This window comes from Symphodus melops (genome assembly GCF_947650265.1).
Source record: "Symphodus melops genome assembly, chromosome: 11".
Lineage (NCBI taxonomy): Eukaryota > Metazoa > Chordata > Actinopteri > Labriformes > Labridae > Symphodus > Symphodus melops.
The window spans coordinates 24,646,198-24,666,592 of record NC_136701.1 but is presented as its reverse complement, the minus strand read 5'-3'; the positions used below and the strand labels follow the sequence as shown (position 1 = coordinate 24,666,592).

Genomic DNA, 20,395 nt, shown 5'->3' with positions numbered 1-20,395 from the left:
CGGGTTTATTCAAAATAAAAGCGTCAACGCCAAAACGTTTCTAATATTGCAATACTCACTACGACACACTTATTTATATTTAAGTGAGCAACCATTATAAAGTTCATACATTACGTTACTATGCATTTTGGACAGATGGAAATATTACTTGCTAATACGACTGAGTGACGTTTTAATTTTATTTTGGAGGTTTGATTCAACACAGCGGAAACTCTTTGTAAAATCCTTTTTAACTTGCGACAGCGCTTTAAAAAATGAACACGGCATGGTCAACAGTGGCTGGCTCGCGGAATGGGGGCCGGGTTTTAATTAAAGGAACTATTCTGATTGGATAGCCCGATGAGTGGGCGTGGTCTGGCGCTTTAATATAAACACCACCATCTGCTGGATAAGCCGAAGAAGTACAAATATGAACATATAAATAAAAGTTGCGTATTATTGAGCATAGATATATATAAACTATAATTATAAATTACATATAAATGTTTATATATACATTTATGTTATTGAGCTTCATTGTTCCATATAATTACGTCATTACTGTCGTATTCCTGTATAATAAAATTTAGCGCAACATGCAGGATTTTGCTTTATTGAGGAAAATAAATGCAAACATTAACCATTAATGCCGCATATTTAGTGTGTTATTTTGGAGGTTTAGTGATGGTCCTCTGCTCCCTGTTTATTTTTAAGGGTCATGCAAAGTCATGCATTGATGCAGTTACCTCGAGGAATAGTGGATTTACAGTGCAGTTTTTTCATATTCCATGCATACATAAAAAAAAGTCTGAGTAAGAATACCTCGCATCACCATTTCCTAAAATACCTCATTTCAAACTGCACAAGAAAAAGAAACCGATTTCAATAAACACGCAACAACAAAAGGATGAATTAAATGCGTTTATTTATTTGTAAGTTATTTGTTAAATGTTTGGTGTTCATTAGGAAAGCATGTACCTTCATTGTCAGTAAAATAGTTCCCACAAGTCAAAAATGTCTTGCTAGTTCCGCAAAGAAAAGAAAAACCGTCCCCTGCACTTTCTCTCCAGAAGCCTTTAAAACAAACTGTAAACACGCTGAAACGTCAGTGGTTGTCTACGTAAAAAGCGTATGTGTGAACATACGGAGTGTTTCCTGCGCACATTCTGCGGTGATCACGAGCAGGCGGAGCTGCGTCGCTTTCTCTGCGCAGTGCGCGTGCGCGGACGAGGATGGACCCAGATCCATTACTGACGCGGATCCAGCCTGTGTACTCTTGAGATTATTTCTCCTCGGCGCTGCAGCGATTTACGGAGCAAAGGATGGGAAGGAGCGCACGCGGGGTCGATTGCACTGAACGTCTGGCTGTCTCCACCGATCACCGACTCTTGTTGTTGTTCAGCTGTGTTTGCAGGAGGGACTAGGCTTCAGGGGGACGCGAGCAAGCAAGGAAGCGAGCTAGCACCACAGGCTAGCAAGACTGCTGGTTTCTAGTGGACCACAACAAACCTCCCAGATAGCAGCCGTCGCATGCACCGACTGAAAACATGGTGAGATTGTGTTACGTGTTGGTTTGTTAATTTAAAGCAGCTCGGATGCGCCAGTGCTGCAGCTTGATCCTTCATAAAAACACGACTGTCACACTGTTGTGACATCCAGGTGTTATGTCGAGAAATGCATCCGTGCAGAGAAGTGCATGCACCCTCGCGGAAGTGTTTGGAAACCAGGATGATGTGTGGATCTGTAACGCAAATACTTCAAGTGTGTGTGCACGTTAAGTGTCCTTCTCGTTGTGTGGACTCACTTTTTAAAGACGCCTGTGTAATTCTGACCTGCAGACAGTGTTTGACTCTGAAGTGTGCGTAGAGTCAAATAAAGGCTGGATGCAAAACACGGCAGCGCAGTGTCTGAAGAGTGGATGCAAAATACGGCAGTCTCTGCCATATTTTGCATTGTCCCGCAAGGTGCACGCGCTTCTTGACAGGGATGCATTTCTTGGCATGACATCGGGACATTGTGTCTGAGGGCCAGGTAGGAAGGAAGGAAGGAAGGAAGGTAGGTAGGTTGGTAGGAAGCAAAGCTACAAGGTTGACAGCAGCCTGTCTGTCACCTGGCTGTGCACTACTCCAAACTCCTGCTGTTTTTTAATGACCTTGTTGTCTGACAGGTCCTTCTTCTTTGTACAGTGTTCATTAACAGCATTTAATTGTCCCTGAATTTCAACAACATTGAGGCCCGTCGCTGCTGAAAGTCAAATCAAAGTGTCTTTGTAAGGTGTCATGTCTTGATTGGCGTTAGTTTGACACGTTTAGACACTAACAGGTAACATGATGCAAAAAGCCTGCAATAGATCCAATACTCTTAGGAGATCACAACAAGTCCCGCTCACATCTAATAATGTTCCATTGAATTAGTGTTCACTGCATCTTCACTGACAGGTTGGTGTTCGGCGTGTCCTCAGGTGTGACATTTGCACAGTTTTTTTAGGTGTGGTTCAGGCCTGGTTGATGGACCTGGTATTTACCGACTGCTTCATCAAACGTTGCCTCTTCGTGTCATTACAGTGAAAGGCAGCCAATCGGATGGGCTCAATCTGCATCACTCTTCCTGTTTGCCTGTTGGTGTTGTGTGATGTGGAACTTGTCTGTGTGGATGTCTGTTTTTCTTTTCTCTTCGACATTTCATTCGTATTATTTTACACACGGAGCTGAAGGTTATTTCCTGATATGCGTGTCACCTCACACACACCTGTGAGCTGCATCATAGCTCAGCTGTCTGAGTTAAATGACTTCCTTTTATTTTCTCCTCTAATCTTTGAGACTGCCACTCATGTTAATCATTTTTAAAATGCCCTTTTTTTTCACTTATACATCACTTTTTTAAAATATTCAAACGTCCCCCTAACAAAGAGTTGTGTCGCCGTGGCAACTACTGTATTACCTGCCTGATTTTTCTGTGCAGTGAAACATCTCACAGAGTCTTTGTTTGATTGAAACCCACATGACTCCTGATGTTGTTGTTTATGTGCTGTACAGGTGTACCTGTTAAATCCTATAGACAACCTGAGGAGCTACATCAACAACCGTCCGCCGCTGGTCATTTTTATGATCAGCGTCAGCGCAGTGGCCATCGCCTTCCTGACCATCGGTTACTTCTTCAAGATTAAGGAGATCAAGTCTCCGGAGCTGACGGAGGTGAGTCACGCAGCGAGGCCGTAAAAAAAATATCATCTGCTCCAATAAGTGCCTCTCAAACACGGCGCCCAAATGTCAGCTCGTGACCTCAGCGCTGCGAGGAGTCATGACGACGCGGTCTGAACTGTGTCGCTTTATGTTCTGACCCAGAAAATGATGTCATGTTACGAGTGACCTTTTTTAAAGAAGAGCCATGAAGGACTTTCTTCAGACGCAGAGCGAGCTGCGTGTGACGTGACGGTGGCGTGCAGACGCTCTACGCAGCAGTCACAGGATGTAGACTTCACCCCCCCCTTCTCTATGTGGCTCCAGGTGAACTCTACGGAGAATATCCTGCTGTGTTCTCACACCAGTCCCTTCGGACCTGCTGCAGACACAATCGTAGAGGTCTAGCAGGAGAAAGTCGGGGTGGCGTCCGGCTTAAATATTCAGCCTCGCAGCTCCTCCTGGAGTTTTCTGCACGTGTGAAATCACTAACAGTGGATTTGCATATTTATTTGAATAGAAAACGATGAATGCTTTTCTAGATTGCAGCAGCTCCAGATGTAAGTCGGACTGATGTGCTCTCTGCTTCTGCAGGACTGGAACACCTTCCTGCTGCGCTACAATGAGCTGGACTTCTGCGTGTCCGAGAACGAGACGATAAAGCACGGTCTGAACGAGTCCACCACCCCGGAGAGCATGGTCGTGACCAGCGGTCAGGCTCGTTCCAGCACCCAGGTCCCCCTCCTGCTGGAGGACTCGGGTCCCATCAACATCTCGGTCCCCATCACCCTCACCCTGGACCCCCAGCGCCCCTTTGGAGGCTACTCGCGCAATATCACTCATCTGTATGCCACGGTCCTGGGGCAGCAGGTCGGCCTCTCTGGTACGTGGTTTTTCACTCTCGTCACTTGTGTGTTCAGAATGAGTTTGTGTTAACAGGAAATGAGTTTGTGTATCCAGATGAAGTGATTTCAAACCTCCAGTTTCAAGCAACATGGACGCCACCAGGCGCTGATACCAGCCAATGTCTGCCCCCCCCCCTCACCTTCTCAGATTTTGATGAAATTCGGTGTACAAGTTGGTAATTGGCTGAAATGAACGTGTGCAAAATGTTTTCTTTGTAAGGCTGAAAATGACAATACCGATTTTCATAAGGATTTAAAAAAATGAAATTGGTATTGACCTGGAAAATTTCGTTGAAATCTGAGGTGGCGAGGTGGGGAGCGTTGGACCACTTGGCGTGGAATGACTGGGTTACCCGTTTGAAGTCAGAGAGGAGTGTTCGCTGTGATAACTCAACGTTCTATCACGTCTGACCTGTTTGTGTGACCTTTGTTTATCACACGCTGGTCTCATGTCATTCTACTTCCTGGAAGGAAGTCGGAGTGTTGAAACAAACACGAACACAACTTTCACCCTCGGATGCCATTGGCACGCCACACAACGGGCTGTAGCCCTTTAAGCACACGGCCTAGGGTTCAAAGTCTTTACAATAAAGGAACAAAAAAAAATACTAAATAAATAAACAAACTTGACTCAGCTGATCAGCACAGAAAGCTTCAAGCTCAAATAAAAACACATGAAATGTAGCTCAGTAAAGCTAATGCTAATGAATCACTAAATCAAACACACCCGAGTCACTCGTTGCTTCGAGTCACCGTGGCGTGGCGTGGCGTGGCGTGTTCCGCTGCACTGTCACCATCAGTGTCTACAATCTGTTTCTCACTTTGATTTCTTTCTCAGCGTGTGGTTGGTCCGGTCCGGTGGTCGTGGCGTTGCGTCAGGGACGTCGGGTGGCGAATCAAACGTCGTCTTTAAAGACAGAACTAAAGTTTGCTCCTCCGTACGTGGCTCCTCTGTTCGCTTTCACGCAGCGAGATTATTGAGAGGATAAATAGAGCGTTTTATTTCACTGTGAGTTTCCTCTCCGGACTCCAGAAGGCTTCACCTTCCCGTGATGTGACGGGATTAGATTCCTCGCTAAAGGTCAGTTAATTTCATTTTTACAGCCCGTCTCTCTGATTTAAATCCCTCCCAGATTGGCTGTGTCCGTGGCTTTAACCTGCTTGGATAATCCCTGGGTTTAGATACTGATATGTTTTTCTGACTGAACAATGCTTTAGAAAACAAGTTCAGCTCGTTTTGTCTGTCCACCCACGGCCTGTGCGAAGTGATTAGAAGCTGAGCTGCGTGTAAACAACTCGCCACCTTGGCACGAATGTTAAGTCACGAGAACAGATGAGCAAAGTCAATACGGATCTATGCAAATGTTCTGTAACTCAGAGTAAACAGTTCTGTCTGTAAAGGGTGCCCGCGGTCCACGAGGAGAAAAGAGGTCAACTTCCTCTTTCATAGGAGCGTCACACAATGAAGTCATCGTTCCCTACAGTCCGCTGTTTTTTCTTCTAACTGGTCAAATATTCAAAATGAAAAACAAAAATCTGTGAATGAACCTGAGGTTGTGTGTCCTCACTGGATGTGTGTCACCCATGTGACCGTGGAGGTGCGGTCATGTTTGGCTAACGTAACGAGTGTCAGCCTGCCTCATAGACAGAGTCTGTTAGCTTCAGCTTGTGTTCAGTCCCGAGACGTTAAACATTAATGGACGAAGTCTGAGTGACGTCACCCATCTGTTCCTGCAGCCCGCCTCGAGTGGACGCTTGAGGAACTGCAGGAACTTCATGATAACTCCCCTCCTCCCCCCCCCCACACACACACACACATATAGATAAGCAATTAAGAAGATACAACTTTATCCATCTCTGCTCACACCCGTGAGTCCACTCCGTCTGACAGATAATCTTCTAATCCGCCTCACAGTTTGATTATGTTGCATAAGCAGAAAGAATGAGTGTGTCATTTGTTATCTGGGGAGTAGCTTGGTATGAAGTCAAGTATCTCTGCGGTGGCTCTCCGTGCCGTCCCGCTGAGGGAGCTGCATGCACGCTGTTCAGAGCGTTATGGGCTCAGACTGTTTCCTCACAGGAAGAAGATGCATTTCTTTGTGGTTTAGTAAAAAAAAAAAAAAAAAAAAGGCAATATTCCAGCTTCAGTCATATGTGAGGAAAAAAACCCAGCAGGATTTCTGGTCTTTTGTGATTTTTCTAAAACGAGCTAGCTCCCTGAAAAGCCTTCCTTCCAGCCAGATTGTTCCTCTCATGGCGTTCAGATAATCACAATCTGATGTGCTCTCCCCCCCCCCCCTCTGTCACGTGTGTTTGTGTGTAGGCCGGGAAGCCCATGAAGAAATAAACATCACGTTCACCCTGCCTGTATCCTGGAACTCGGACGACTGTGTGCTGCACGGACACTGCGAGCAGGTGGTGTTCAGCACTTGCATGACCATCACGGCGGCCAACAATATCTTTCCAGTCACAGTGTGAGTTGGCTTGCCTCCCTGACTCGGGGTGTGTGTGTGTGTGTGCGTGTGTGTGTGTGTGTGGGTTGGGGACTTTTTCTTTGAAGGCCTTCGTTTAAAGGAGGTTTTGGGTTGGACTCGTGTGCTTCCCTACAAAGTTCAGTCAAAGCAGTCGGTGGGTGACACATTGCCTGACGGCCAGCGGTGATGATCACTCAGCTGTCACGCACCTCTCGTATTAAAGGTAGCATCATAATCCAAAACAATGTCTGATAAAAAGTAAAAAATAGCGCTGGCCCTGTCAGCTCTCCGTCTTTTAGTGGAAAAATAAAAGAACATAGATAGATAGATAGATAGATAGATAGATAGATACTTTATTGATCCTGAGGGAAATTCAAGAAGAAGGGATTCAGGGTCTTAAGGCAGAAACACAGTCTGTTAACATACTGCTTCCTCCTGACATCTGCATCGAGGTATGTTGTTGTTGTTAAATGGTAAATGGAGCTCGGATAGCGCGGCTGTGTGTCACTGTGTTTCCCGTCGTGGCTTATATTGGTATTTTCTTTTGGATTAGCAGCGCTGCATTGTAATAAAACATACAGCAGAGTTTGCAGCAGTTATCAGGAATGACAGATGTTTGCAGCAGATGTTGGCAGCGGTATGAAAAACATTGAATAGTTTCCCAGAGAAGAGAGGAAAGCCCCACTGCTCTTCAAGCTGTCCAGATTTATTAACCTGATACAGAAGGCTGCATTCTAGAAGTATGTTTATTAAAGGTCACATATCCTCTTTAACCAGAGTGTTGTTGTAAATCCTCTCTGATCCTGTATCTGATCATGTCTATAAACCCCTCTATTTCAGCCCTGCTCAGAACAGGCTGTTTCTGTGTCTGTAGCTTTAAATATGTAAATGAGCTGTGTCTGACCACGCCCCCTCTCTGGAAGGGCTCGGGTGTACTCGCTGCTTTCTGGCTCCATGTCCTATTGTTTACAGTGAGAAGGCAGACTCAGAGGGCAGAACAAACACCTAGCTGTGGGAGTGTCACCCACCTGGGGGAGGGGCTACTGCCCTTTGTGATGTCATGAAGGGGAAAATCTCCAAACGGCCTGTTTGAGCACACATTTTCTGAACAGTGGAGCAGGCAGAAGACGGAGAGGATGGACTTTTCTCCTCATTGGAGGGTTTGTAGACAGACTAGAGAGAAATAGAAGATAAACTTCCTCGTGTCCTTCAGCGCTCGCCGCCATCGCCTGCTTATTGTGAACAGTTTGTGGACTCCAGTAGGTAACTGTCCCTTTCTGTTGTGGTTTACAGGCAGCCGCCGCACTGCGTGCCGGAGACGTACACCAACGCCACGTCCTGGTACAAGGTGTTCACCACTGTCCGGGACTCTGACACAAAGTACAGCCAGGACTACAACCCCTTCTGGTGTTATAAAGGAGCCATCGGCAAGGTGTACCACGCACTCAACCCAAAGCTCACAGTCATCGTGCCTGATGTGAGTCACCTCGCTTTGTTTCCTTCGTACTTTTAAAGCACTTCACGCTCCGGCTCCAGAGTTTATATCTGAACTGACGTCGTCTGACCGGCACAGAGGAACCTCCTCTTCTGTTCAGGCTGAGAGTCCGCTGCCCGTCCTCCTCTGTCCTCTCGTCTGTTTTCGAATGAGTCCATCCTTCTGGATCTCCTCCGGTCATCTGTGAGACTGTGGCTTGAATTTCCTGTTTCTCCATTTGGCGTTCTACTCAGGTAGATGGCGAGCTTTAGCACTTAGCAGGAAGTGACTGATTAGGCAAAAAATAATAATAATAATAATGGAAGAACGTCCTGGAAGAGTCGTGATGAACAGAGATCTGCTGAGACTGTTGAGGTCGGAGGGCGGGAGAGAGCGAGGTGCAGGACGAAGGATAGAGACAAACAAACTAGATTTACAACAAGCGAGTGAAGTTTTAAATTTTAATCTGTTTGAAAGTTGATCTTTTTTTTTAAACTCGTTGTTGCAAGCTAAGATGAACCAGATGAAATTCAGACGGGGTTTACACCCCCCCCTCCCTCCGATGAGGCGAGCTAAATGTGACCAAACATGGAGCCTCTATTTTTAGTTCTGTAGGGATGGCCGTAGATTGTTCCTGCTAAACAATGAGTCCATTGACGAGCCGCCGCTGGGCGATGAGCGCTGAGCGGTCCAGTGAGCGCGAAAACAATCGGACAATATATGACGCGTCTGCAGAGTTACCTGATCTGTTTTCCTCTGAACACACAAGAGGACTAAAGAGTGAAGCTTGAGACCATTGTTTCCATCGCCATCAACAAATGACCTTTGACCTCTCTGTCGCTCAGCGTGACGGACTGAAGGTCGGTTGTACCGCTGCTGCTCGTCATGCACATATCTAACTCTTCTCTTTCTGTTTCCAGGACGACCGCTCCCTCATCAACCTGCACCTGATGCACACAAGCTACTTCCTGTTTGTCATGGTCATCACTATGTTCTGTTACGCAGTCATAAAGGGACGACCTGGCAAAGTACGACAAACCAACCCCGACTTCTGCCCTGAGAAGGTACAACAGACTCCAGCTGTGCTTTATGACGTGAACAGGTAGTTTCAGACGAGCCTCGCCCGACCACTGATTGGTCCAAGACACAATCCAATCAAACTCTTGATTCTCTGCTTTCTCTGCAAAGTGCATGGACCTCTGACGAAGCGTTCACAAAGCGGGGGCCGGGGGCCGACGTGGAGGCGTTTTGGGAGGTTTTTTCCACCTTGTAAATCGTGGGGAAGAATTCGGCTTGGCGAGGAGATCTTGGTTTTAATTGGGGTTGTTGTTGGCTGCTTCCTGTATACCGGTGCCACCAGAATAAAACGCTGACACACACTTGTCATTACGGCGAGAGCAGCAGCCTCCATCACACACTGCAGGCGTCCACGTGTGTTGAGTACTGCGAGCTGTTTGCACGCCGTGCTGACACGCACGTCTTCCCTTCACCAGGTCGTGATCCTGCAGTCCACTAAATACACCCCATGGAGCGCTCTTCTAGATGACAGTTAACGAGTGAGCAGGGGAGGCGTGCTGCACGACTCGCAGACTGAGAGTCGTGCTGCACGCCAAAGAGCGACACAGCTGCCCGCCAAAGAGCGACACAGCTGCCCGCCAAAGAGCGACACAGCTGCACGCCATAGACTCCAGATCCAGTGAAAAGCGTTTTGCACACTCTTTCATATCTAGTTTCTAAAAACATGAAGTAACTATTCTTCTCTGCACATTGACTGTGAGTGATGCACAAACAGAAGCCGCGTTACACGCTGCTCATTTGGCCCCGCCCCCAGAGGTGATGGATGATCCCCGTCGTCTGTGTGTGTTTCAGACACAATAAACCAGGCGCCACAACCTTCACGCATCACCTTTCATCAGCCGTCCACAGAGCGCCTAAACGAAGCTCTGAGTCATTGTCTGAGTCAGAGCTTCCACGGGGGACGGAGTGTCAACAGAGCTAAAATAAACCGCTTTATATGCAGGCAGCTGTGGGCCGAGCTAAATGTGATTATTGATCATAAAGTGATCGCCGATGTCTGATTGGGTGAAGCAGGATCCACGTACATATAATAAACTGCAGCTTGGTGTCAGTTTCTCCGCCTGTCACGCTTCAGCTTTTAACTTCCTTTTACCGCTTTCTTCTTCTTCTTCTTTTTTTTATTCCTCCAATAACCTCCGTTCACGAGCGCCTCAGACGTCATGAAGAGCCAGCTGAGCGTATCGGCTGATATCCAGGGGGGGAGGGGGGTCTCTGGCGTTTCGGTTCATGCTGGAGCTCAAGGGCGCCAACTAAAAGTTGCACATTCTTCCTCCGGTGGAGATCTGATCAGACTTTAATCTGCGTCGTCTCTGTGTTTGTGGTGGCGGTGGTTTTCTTCTTCTTCTTCTTCTTCTTCTTCTTCTTCTTGTTTCTCCAAAGCGCCGCAGCCAACCTCTCAGTAACCTGCTGTCTTCTGTTTCAGGTGGCGTTGTCAGAGGGTTAAACAGACGCCGGAGAGAAGTTGGAGAACTTACTTGTGACATGGACAAACTCCAAGAAACAGAACAAATAAAAAAAACAAAAAAAAACAAAACCTAAATAAACATACCAGTTGCCTAGTGAACCTTGGAAATACAACAAGGAACACAAAAGCTCTGTGAATGCATTATTCTTGCAATGTTGGGTTTCTCCAACCAAAGATATACAAGTGCCTGTATCTGTCGTGTAAATATTTGTAGGAACTCTGATATTCTGTGCAGATCCTTCTCTTCTTTTCTCCCGTTTGGTTTGTTTTTCTTTCTGATTGTGTTTTTGCCTGAGTCCCTCCGCGTCGCCACATCCATCAACGCTGAAGGACCGCACCGTTGTATCATCATCCTTCATCATGCCGGGTTAAAAAAAAAACAAAAACAAAAAAAAAAAAACACGAGGAACGGGGAAGGCTGCACGCCTCGCAGTGAGGAGGTTGCTGGTTTGAATCCCCGACTGTCAGGAGCCTCTCTGTGTGGAGTCTGCATGTTCTCCCCCGTGCATGGCGTGCGTTCTCTCCGGGTTAATATGGCGTCCTTCGACAGTCCAAACACATGCTGGTTAGGTACGTAAATCGCCGGGAGGTGTGCGTGCGAGAGCGGCTGGTTGTCTGTCTCTACATGTCCGCTGTGATTGGCCTGTTTGAACAGTCCAGGACGCAGCCCCGCCTCTCGCCAAGCGGCTCCAGCCCCCCCCCCCGGCGACTCTGAACAGGAAGTGGTTTAAAATAATAAATAACGCGGTCCACAAACCGCTGAAGATGGCTTTGACGACAAAGCGTTGTCCGACTCCCCCGCGATAAGAAGCACGACGCCAGCTAACGTGAAACATGCTAACGTGAACTTGCGACGCCGTTACGGATGAACTCACGAGTCGGCACTCATCACTGCAGCTTCAGCGATGAAGCAAAGAATGAATTTAGCACTTTTTTTCTGCCCCGACAGTGTGAAAAAAAAGAAGAAGTCTGAAACCGATGCAAACACTTCCTGAAGTAGCGACTCGATAATTAAACTGAACTCTCAGTTGGATTTTTTGCGTCCGTTAATTTAACAGTCCCGTTCCCCTGTGAGTGTGCGACGATCACGCTGTCTGCGTTTGTGTTCTGTAAGATTTGCACGTCAGTCACAGTTCGATGGACTGCGAAGCTTCCTGTGGTTCGTGAAGATTTTTTTTTTAATTTAAAATCTGATTTTCTGCCTTTTTACATTTTTTTCTTCCTCCGTTGGCTTCATCGCTCACCTGCCTCGCTCTTTACTCTCGTTTGCTTATTTTGCTTCCACAGTTGATTTGATGTTGGACTCGATCTTTTTCTGTTTCACTCGGATGAAGCAGAGTTATCTTGCCTTACTCACGGCTCGCTTGCTTAAAAAAAAAAAAAAACAACCCAGGGAGATTCACTTCTGTCCTCCCTTCTCTCCCAGCCATCCTCCTCTTCTCGTTTCTTCCTTTTTTTAAAGAGCCTGTGCTTTGAAAATCAAACCTGTGACCTTTTTATTTCTTCATTCATGTAAATGTTTAATTCGAGGAGACGTTTGAAAGAAGGTGTGCTCGTCACGTGTTTGCATAGTTCCTGCACTTTTTTTTAGGTTTCTTGCACATTTTTGGTTCTCTGCTCCTGTGATGATTTTTTTTTTTTAATTTTGTCCAATATCACATGTAGAAAGTCTGATTTTGAACTCCAGAATCCTTTAAAAAAATTATATATGATTATATTTATATAGCTGTAATGTTATTTTACGTTTGTTTTTATTATGATTTTTGTGGCACAACCAAATGTGCAAAAAGGGTGAGAGTTTGTTTGATGGTTTGGGAAATCGTTTGAGTCCATTGAGCTGGATTCAGACTGTTTCTGAAATGTGGTTTCCAGTCAGTCAAATGTTTTGTACTTAAAGGACACGAATGAAGAAGACGGAAAGATCTCTTGACAGACTGTTTTACATGCAGCCCAGACGGCTCCTTTCCATTTGGAAAAGTGTAGATAGAGATGTTTTCAGGAGATTTGCAAAGTGTGTGAAAACGCCATTTAAAAAAAATAAAAATAAATCCTCTCCTAATATATTTCTCGATGGATGTCAGGGCTCAATCATTTGATCTTAATTTTAAAGACAAAAAAAAAGGAGCACCAATTAGATCACAACACGATTGATTGAAAGTCCGGATCACGCAGATGAAGACGTCGGCTCTTCGTTCAGCCTCAAAAAGAAAAACCACAGACTTGACGGTCTCAGTCCAGCTCAACGCTCAGTCCTGTTTGACCTTGTTTCCAATAATAATTTCTGAAACATCGACCTTACCTCTGTGTTTTCATTTTGTTCCACGCACCTGTTGAATGTACTTTTTTTGAAAAAGCAGCAGAATCCAACTCTGAGATGCAACAATTCCACGTGATCTGAACCCGCCGTGTACATCCCTCTCTGTTGTCCACTTTCAAAATAGCTTTACTTGAATGATGTTTTGGGATCGAGTGGCGCTCTTATATAATACAGTGTATTCTCCTTTGTGTGGCACTTTACTATATCAAACACTTTGTACATTAGAGTTGGTTGATTTGTGTGTGTATGTTCATGAACGAGTGAGCGGTGATTCTTGAGGTTGTGGTTTCTTTTTCTCTCTCGTGTGTCGAATGAAGCTCGGACAAGTCTTCCCTCTGTTTCACGTTCAAGCATGCGTCTGCTGCCACACCTCCCTGTGCTTTCACGCTGCAACTTCATCCTTTTTTTTTTTTTTTTTTTTTTTTTTTTGGAAGATCCGGCAGCTCTTATTGGACGGTTGGATGTGACGTGGGTGGGGTTAGTCAGCGTGACGATGAAGCACGCCATTGTGATTGCGAAACCCTCCTTTACATGACATGCATCCTCTTCATCCCTCCTTTGATGGGTTTTTTTTTATCGTCGGGTTTAGAAACACATCTGTATAATAGCGATATGCCTTAACGTCGTCCACTTTAATTTTCTTCGCTGCGTATTGTTAAAAGTTCCCGACTCCAAACGCTGACTCGTTGTTTGACTTCGGGGCCCGGAGAGGCTCCGATGACCACGCTGCTTGTTAAAGTGCACACTAGATGCTCACACCTGTAGTTTTTATAACTCCTCCACTATATCTCTGGAGTCCAAACAGACGAGTCCGATTCTCCTTCGTTGCATCATCTCACGAGGTCGACGGCTTTACATCACTCGTCTCCAACATGAAGCTGCCATTTTACTTTGTTTTGTTTTCTGTCATGTTAGCCGCGCTTACAGGCGAGTATTAAGCCAACTCTGTGCCTTCTGCACTATCCTGCTGCATCCTCCTCCCTGTACATACAGTAGATAGGACCATAGGTTTAATGTGGCTAGATGATCATTCAGACCTGTTTTCCTCTCCAGTGGAACTGCTGTAAATGAACTCAAGTTGAAATAAACTGTCTCTAAAGTTCAACGATGCTTCGTCCCTGACCCTCCTTTATTCGCTCCTGTCTGCTTCCACACACACACACAAATTAATGAGCTGCCACGGGAAGGAGAATGAATTTGTTGGCACTGAAGGAAACCTTAAATGGTGGGAGTCCAGCGCTCAAGCTGTTCACGTAGGAGGAAAAAAAGAGTGGTGTTTGAACGAGCCTCAAAGTGCCAAATAATTTCTACTGAAGATGTTTTTTTCTCTCAAAGCAAACTGACTCCACGGGAGGTTTTCTGTTCAGCTGAGGAGGAGAACAAGCTCCGTCATTAAAACAGAAAGTTTGTTTGGTTTAAAACAAACTGCATCTCCATCATGAAGAGAAAAACATCAACAGGTTCCTCATGCAGGATTTCATTTTGAAGCAGGTTCTTAAATAATAGAGCGCCTCAGATAACACTTCTCACAAGTGAGTGCCATGAGCTTCCCTTGTAAATACTGATCCTGACATTTGCACAATCTAAGAATGTTTTCTGGCTTTTCTTGACACTCGAGATAATATTAGTTGTGGGGAAAGTCCTTCACATGCCAACAGGTTCATTTGTTAGATTCAAAGAGCAACAGACAGCAGGACAGAATAACCAATCAAAGCAAACCTTCATGAACAAAGGTTAAAAACAGCCCTGGAGATTCTGATCCTCTGAACAAACCCCCGAGGAAAAAGCAATCGTCTAATGAGGAGGCAACAAAGAGCCAAATACTGTCGAGGTGAAATGAGAGTGAATGTTTCACATTTGTTCATCTAGAGGCCAGAAACATGACTCCACATGGACGTGCTCCCTGTCCTCTGGATGTGTAAACAAGCTGCTGTTTGCTAACAGGTCAGATCAACTCATGATGAGAAGTCAATGTCCATGTCGTCACTTTGTCCTGCTGCCTGCAAAGGAGCGAAAACACAAAACAAAAAAGCCCAACTGAATGTGACATTTGACACTGAAAATGTCACACAAACAATAAAGGAGACGAATAAATACCAAGTTATAGAGGAAGTGCAGTGAAATCAACAAACACGACCTGCAAACCCAAAACACAACAAGCAGAGTCACAGCCGGCTGTGCAGCGTGGACCGAGCGTCTCCTTCCCTGAGGAGCACGTTAGAGGCAGAAGAGTCAAACAGCACAGCTTCAGAAGAGGCACAGGTGAAATCAATGAAATGTAAAAATCACTTTAATGTAACTGAGCTGGTATTAAGGAGACACACCTGAGTATTCCAAGTAAACAATCAATCAATCAATAATTCATTCATTTAAAATTGTGTTTGTTTTATTTCCCCTCAGGAGCAGCGGGAGCAGGTAACACGTTCACACAGATGTGGAAGGAAAAGTCTCCCCTGAGGAGACTTACACTGAACCTATTACCTGAAGCTGCACCTGTGTGCTGCCACCACCAGAGGGCGGAAGAAGCAGACGTACAAAACAAGAGACAGACTCGCTTTCTTCTTCTTCTAAGTGTATCTCTAATGATGAGTGGTTGTAGACATGTTCAGGGGGAAAGCAGTCATTTAAAGCCTTGTACCCCGAGTGTATTGTTTTTGCTGTTTGTATAATATCTTTATTTTCAAAATAAAAAATGATCACAGGGTTTGTTGCTTTTCTGCAGACTGACGCGTTCAGCCTCCAGCAGAGTTAAAAAGGAGCCCGAACACAAATTTCTGTCCTTTTCAAAAAGTTGACTTCCAGTTTTTGGAGATTATCTTGATCTGTTTGGAAAAAAGGGACAAAAGGAACAAATTGTTTACTCTCAAAAAACTAAAGTTTGGAGTGTTTGCAGTTCGATCTGTGTGAACGTGAGGGGGGAGGGGCTTGCAGCATGTTTCTGTCTGGAATAAAAAGTTTTGCACTTTCTTCTTGTTCCAATCCAACGACGTGACAAGTGTACAGTGCACGAGCCTGCTGACGTGTGAGGAAAGTTTGAGCAGTGAGTGTTTGTGTCTGTATGCGGGGGGGGGGGGGGGGGGGGACTTCAGACCAGGTTCATTATGAACGAGCACATTTGAAAAGGTCACTCTTACCCTTAACTCCCTCATTTAGGCCGAGTTCCTGGGTGACAGAAGCAGCAGAGCAGCGCTTCTTAGGAGACCATTAATCAGACTTCTGCAGACATGGCATGCAATTTAGAAAAGATTGTTAATACTTTTTTTAATTTATGCTCCTGCTCTGAAGAAGTAAAGGTGAACACAAACACCGTTAGTCAGGTACAGCTGTTATTGAGCCCTGCAGGTTAAAACAGTCTAAACTGCATTTACTTTATATTTTCAGAGGATACTGATCAAAAAGAATCCGCATCCTTTTAGAGACTGCAGTGTGCAAAGAATGGATGAAACATGAATCCATCCTCTCCGTCTTCTGCCTGCTCCACTTTTCAGAAAATGTGTGCTCAAACAGGCTGTTTCCCTTCATGACTTCACAAAGGGCAGTAGCCCCTCCTCCAGGTGGGTGACACTCCCACAGCTAGGTGTTTGTTCTGCCCTCTGAGTCTGCCTTCTCACCGTAAACAATAGGACATGGAGCCAGAAAGCAGCGAGTACACCCGAGCCCTTCCAGAGAGGGGGCGTGGTCAGACACAGCTCATTTACATATTTAAAGCTACAGACACAGAAACAGCCTGTTCTGAGCAGGGCTGAAATAGAGGGGTTTATAGACATGATCAAATACAGGATCAGAGTGGATTTACAACAACACACTTCACACACATGATGAAGAGGAGCGAGGACACTTACTGAAGAGGAGGAGATGTGACGTTAAAGAGACTCTCACAGATGTTTGGTTTTACAGCTTTCAGGGGAGCTCAGGCGCCTTCTCCCATTGGCTCTCACAAAACTCGAACCCTGCATAAAACAATGGCACTTGGACAAGTAAGTTCTAAGAAATGAAATAACTTTTTTTTGTTGCTTTTATTGTTTTGACATGAAAGTTTTCAATGCAGGATTTTTATAAATGTACTTCCTGCATTTTTTATTTAGACATTTTTGTTTCTTTTTTTTTGTCCTGCTTGGTTGCAGCTACTTCTGTCCATTATCTCACCAGGTGACCTCACCTGCAAAGTGACCACAGACATCAGAATATTGAAAAACTTTTTTTTTTTAAAGCCTCGCTGCGGTCTCCTTTAAGAAAAGAGAATTCCCTGTGGTGACTCATTGACAGTTTTGTCATGGACAGCCCACGTCGCTCTCTCTCTCTCTCTCTCTCTCGCTCTCTCTCTCTCTCTCTCTCTCTCTCTCTCTCTCTCTCTCTCTCTCTCTCTCTCTCCTAAAAGAAAATGGGTCCTTCAATATAAAACACCTCCGATATGAGCGCACATGCAGCCCGCTCAATATTGCACCCAGGGCAGATGATTTCCCCGCTGGAGTGGTGACTGTGTTTTCTGAGGGTAATGATGCACGCCAAACAGTCTCATTTGGGATATTGATGGTGTGTCATCACCTCATTAGAACTGTGGCTGTTGAGCGACAGGAAGAATCACTCCGTACCTTTGTGAGGAATAATGAGGTGTTCAGAGTCATGCACACAGAAACAACAATTCCTCTCTTCACAACATGATTTCACTGTTTTTGTTCATCTATACGGAAGCAAGCGAACAAGCTGCGTGCAGTTTTATTTGTTTATATTATGATGCTGATACATTTGAATAATGGTCTGAACTCTTCACTGTGATTACTCACTTCCTCTTCTGAAACACTGATGAAGAAGAATCTAAAGTGATCGAAGTCTCATCCAAAGGAGACTCACACCTTCTTCATTTACTGATCATTTAAGTCATTGGCAAAAAAAGTGAATTTTCAACATAGATTTCAGAGTCAACTTTGAGGCAGCGCTCGATGTTTGATGAGCTGATTATGATTTTGACTCCAGCCATTAAAAATTCAAAGCTTTCAGTCATGTGAGCAGCGTAGAGCATGGCCGCAGGAAGTGGGGGTACTGGGGGGTGCTGCAGCACCCCCTAGTGGCGAGGGGAGCTTTTTTTTTTTTTTAATTATTAAAAATATTTTTGCACAATTTATAAATTCCATTTTCCCATTCCTTTATGGATGGGAAACGATTTTGACACGCGTAGGCTATTACATGTATTTCTTGATTTTGATTTAATTATTTTTAGGCCTAATCAACACAAGTTCACGGAAGTCACGTGGTCAACGTCAGGTAGACTCGTGGTTGCAGACGCTCCATGCTCGGTCTGTGAGTGTCACAGTTCAAGATGTAGCATCGTGTTGGACTAAGCTCCAGTAACAAACAAGAGACATGTCTTCAGAGACAGAAACACTGATTGAGTTCCGTCTGTGCCTTCACGTCTCTGTGGCCTCACCTGAGCGCACTGTCTCAGCCTTGCGTCTGTTGAAGACACGCAGCACCATGATGACCCAGAAAAGACTCACAAACCATTAATTGATGTATGCCAACACACACATCATGAACTCTCTGGACATTCGTCCCCTCATTACAGACTTTATTTCCACGACCCCAGAGCGCACCTGGACATTTGGACACCTGTAACCAGGACACCCTGTCTGCAGCTCAAAGTAAGATCATGGTGCCGCCGCGCACTTTCATATATGCAGTTTAATGTCACACTATAGTATTTTTACAAGGTGGTGGGGATTGAAAGTGTTACTTTGATAGTGTTCTGTGCGTAATGGATTTGGAGAACTGTTGAATAACGTGTAAATGGTTTGGATTGTTTCCTTGTGGTTTGCGTTAACAAGGTTGGAGATGGAGAAAAAAGTGTGATTTTGTGCGTATGTTTGTGTAATGAATGTGGAGAGCTATTCAACAATGTGCTGAGATTGTCTGAGGTTATTTCTTTGCGCTGTGCGTAAAAGGATTTATGAGCTAAAAGAGTTGTGCGTGACATAAATGTAGGTGCAAGCTGATCAAACCTGTTGCATTGTTCAAGTGTTATTGTGAAGTTTATGTAAATGTGCAGATATTCCTCTGAGAACTGATAAGATTTTTTACAGCACCCTGCTGTTCAACATAACTTCCATCGAGTTGAGGAAAGACTGACTTTATTGATGGTGACAGTGAGTCTAATAAATTGACCTTATTGAGATGGTTCACAACATGTGAAGCAAGAAAGTGCACAAATCAAAGTTCTTTAAAAAAGCATGTTAGACTTTTTTTTTTTTTTTTTAAGACTTTGCTACCTACTGAAAACGACACAGTGCAGTATAATCTTACATCATATTCACACTGTAAACTGAGTATAACATTTAATAAATTTGTAATAAAATGGTGCATTTGTTCAAAATGGTTTTGATTTCTTTGGGGACTGAAGTGTGATCATGAAAGTTTATAAAATGAAACAAAACAGCGAAAGATTCAGATTTGAGTTTCTTTTTGTCTTCACTCCGCGTCTCAGCGGAGGCTTTTTTTGTGAAGCAGCCTCTCTCGGGGATAATTTAGTCTTTGTGTTTTATAGGAAGCTGTACCTGGTGGCCCTCGTGTGTTTCCTGTTGACCTTCCTCACTGCTCAGTCGAGATAATTGCCTCTGAGTGGCTGGGCATCGAGAGAGGGCTACTTTAAATACCCCAGAGTCCCCCCCCCCCGCCGCTATCTCTCAATGCATTATTCACAACAATCATGGTTTTCACCATATCTCTAAAAAGCTCTATTGTGGATGTGCACACACACACACACACACACACACACACACACACACACACACACACACAGGCCCTTAATCTTCACACTCCTCATAATGAAATTTTAGAAAGTGGGGAGGATTTATCTCTTCTTTTATAGCAACAATAAACCAGCACAGAATATGAACATTGTCTTCCTTGATGAAACACTATTCCCACTCTCATTACTTCAGACGAGCGGCGAAATGAACCACAAAATATCCACCACACAAACCTCGACTTTATGTAAATCTTAAGATTTAAGTTTTCTTCAAAAAGCTTCTTTTCTTTTTTCCATGACCGGAATGGAAAGGATCCATTCATGACGGATCCTCTTGATAGTTTTGCATTTGATAAATTCATATTGAAGTTACCTTAAAGGCAGGCTTGGTCATTTTCAAGAACTGGCCTTATTTTGAAAGTAGCATTCCCTCAGTGCTCCGTCTGCACCCCCTCCCCTCTGTACTTGTAAAGGCCACGCCCCTGACTTATAGTCAAATTCCACCAGATGAAGTGTTCGGTCCGATGGTGGAGCTGCGTCTCAGCTCCGGCAGTCCGAAGCCCGCTGTAGCAGCGACGCGAGGCGCAGACAAGATCATGCAGGAAGGGAAGTCAGATACTGAAACATCATTAAAACATCAGGATTATTTTCAGAATAAAACAGTTCAGAACAATGAGCGTATATATGTGTTTCAAACCACATACATGGTATCATCTCGCACTGCCTCAGCTGTCAGGCTGCGCTTGTTGAAGGTCTGTAGGTTTGACGGACGAGGGTGTGCAG

General features: G+C 44.8%; 1 protein-coding gene across 2 annotated transcripts; it reads left to right on the top strand.

Annotated features, from left to right (window-relative positions):
* Positions 1-1,220: 1,220 nt before the first annotated feature.
* On the top strand, positions 1,221-12,745 carry tmem248 (transmembrane protein 248). 2 transcript variants are annotated; one of them, XM_079355619.1, is made up of 7 exons: positions 1,221-1,529; positions 3,015-3,173; positions 3,753-4,041; positions 6,387-6,537; positions 7,831-8,014; positions 8,932-9,113; positions 10,512-12,745. In XM_079355619.1, exons 1-7 carry the CDS (start codon positions 1,527-1,529, stop codon positions 10,567-10,569), a joined length of 1,026 nt encoding a protein of 341 aa, XP_079211745.1. In that variant the 5' UTR covers positions 1,221-1,526; the 3' UTR covers positions 10,570-12,745. The 2 variants fall into 2 exon arrangements, with proteins under 2 accessions (XP_079211745.1, XP_079211746.1); XM_079355620.1 differs by having other exon boundaries at positions 1,222-1,529; positions 8,932-9,075.
* Positions 12,746-20,395: the final 7,650 nt, after the last annotated feature.

Bases quoted from the DNA above. Each gene is read 5' to 3' on its own strand.
- tmem248 (XM_079355619.1), top strand. The intron at 8,015-8,931 runs GTGAGTCACCTC...TTCTGTTTCCAG, and splicing joins TCACAGTCATCGTGCCTGAT to GACGACCGCTCCCTCATCAA. The intron at 9,114-10,511 runs GTAGTTTCAGAC...CTTCTGTTTCAG, and splicing joins GTGCTTTATGACGTGAACAG to GTGGCGTTGTCAGAGGGTTA.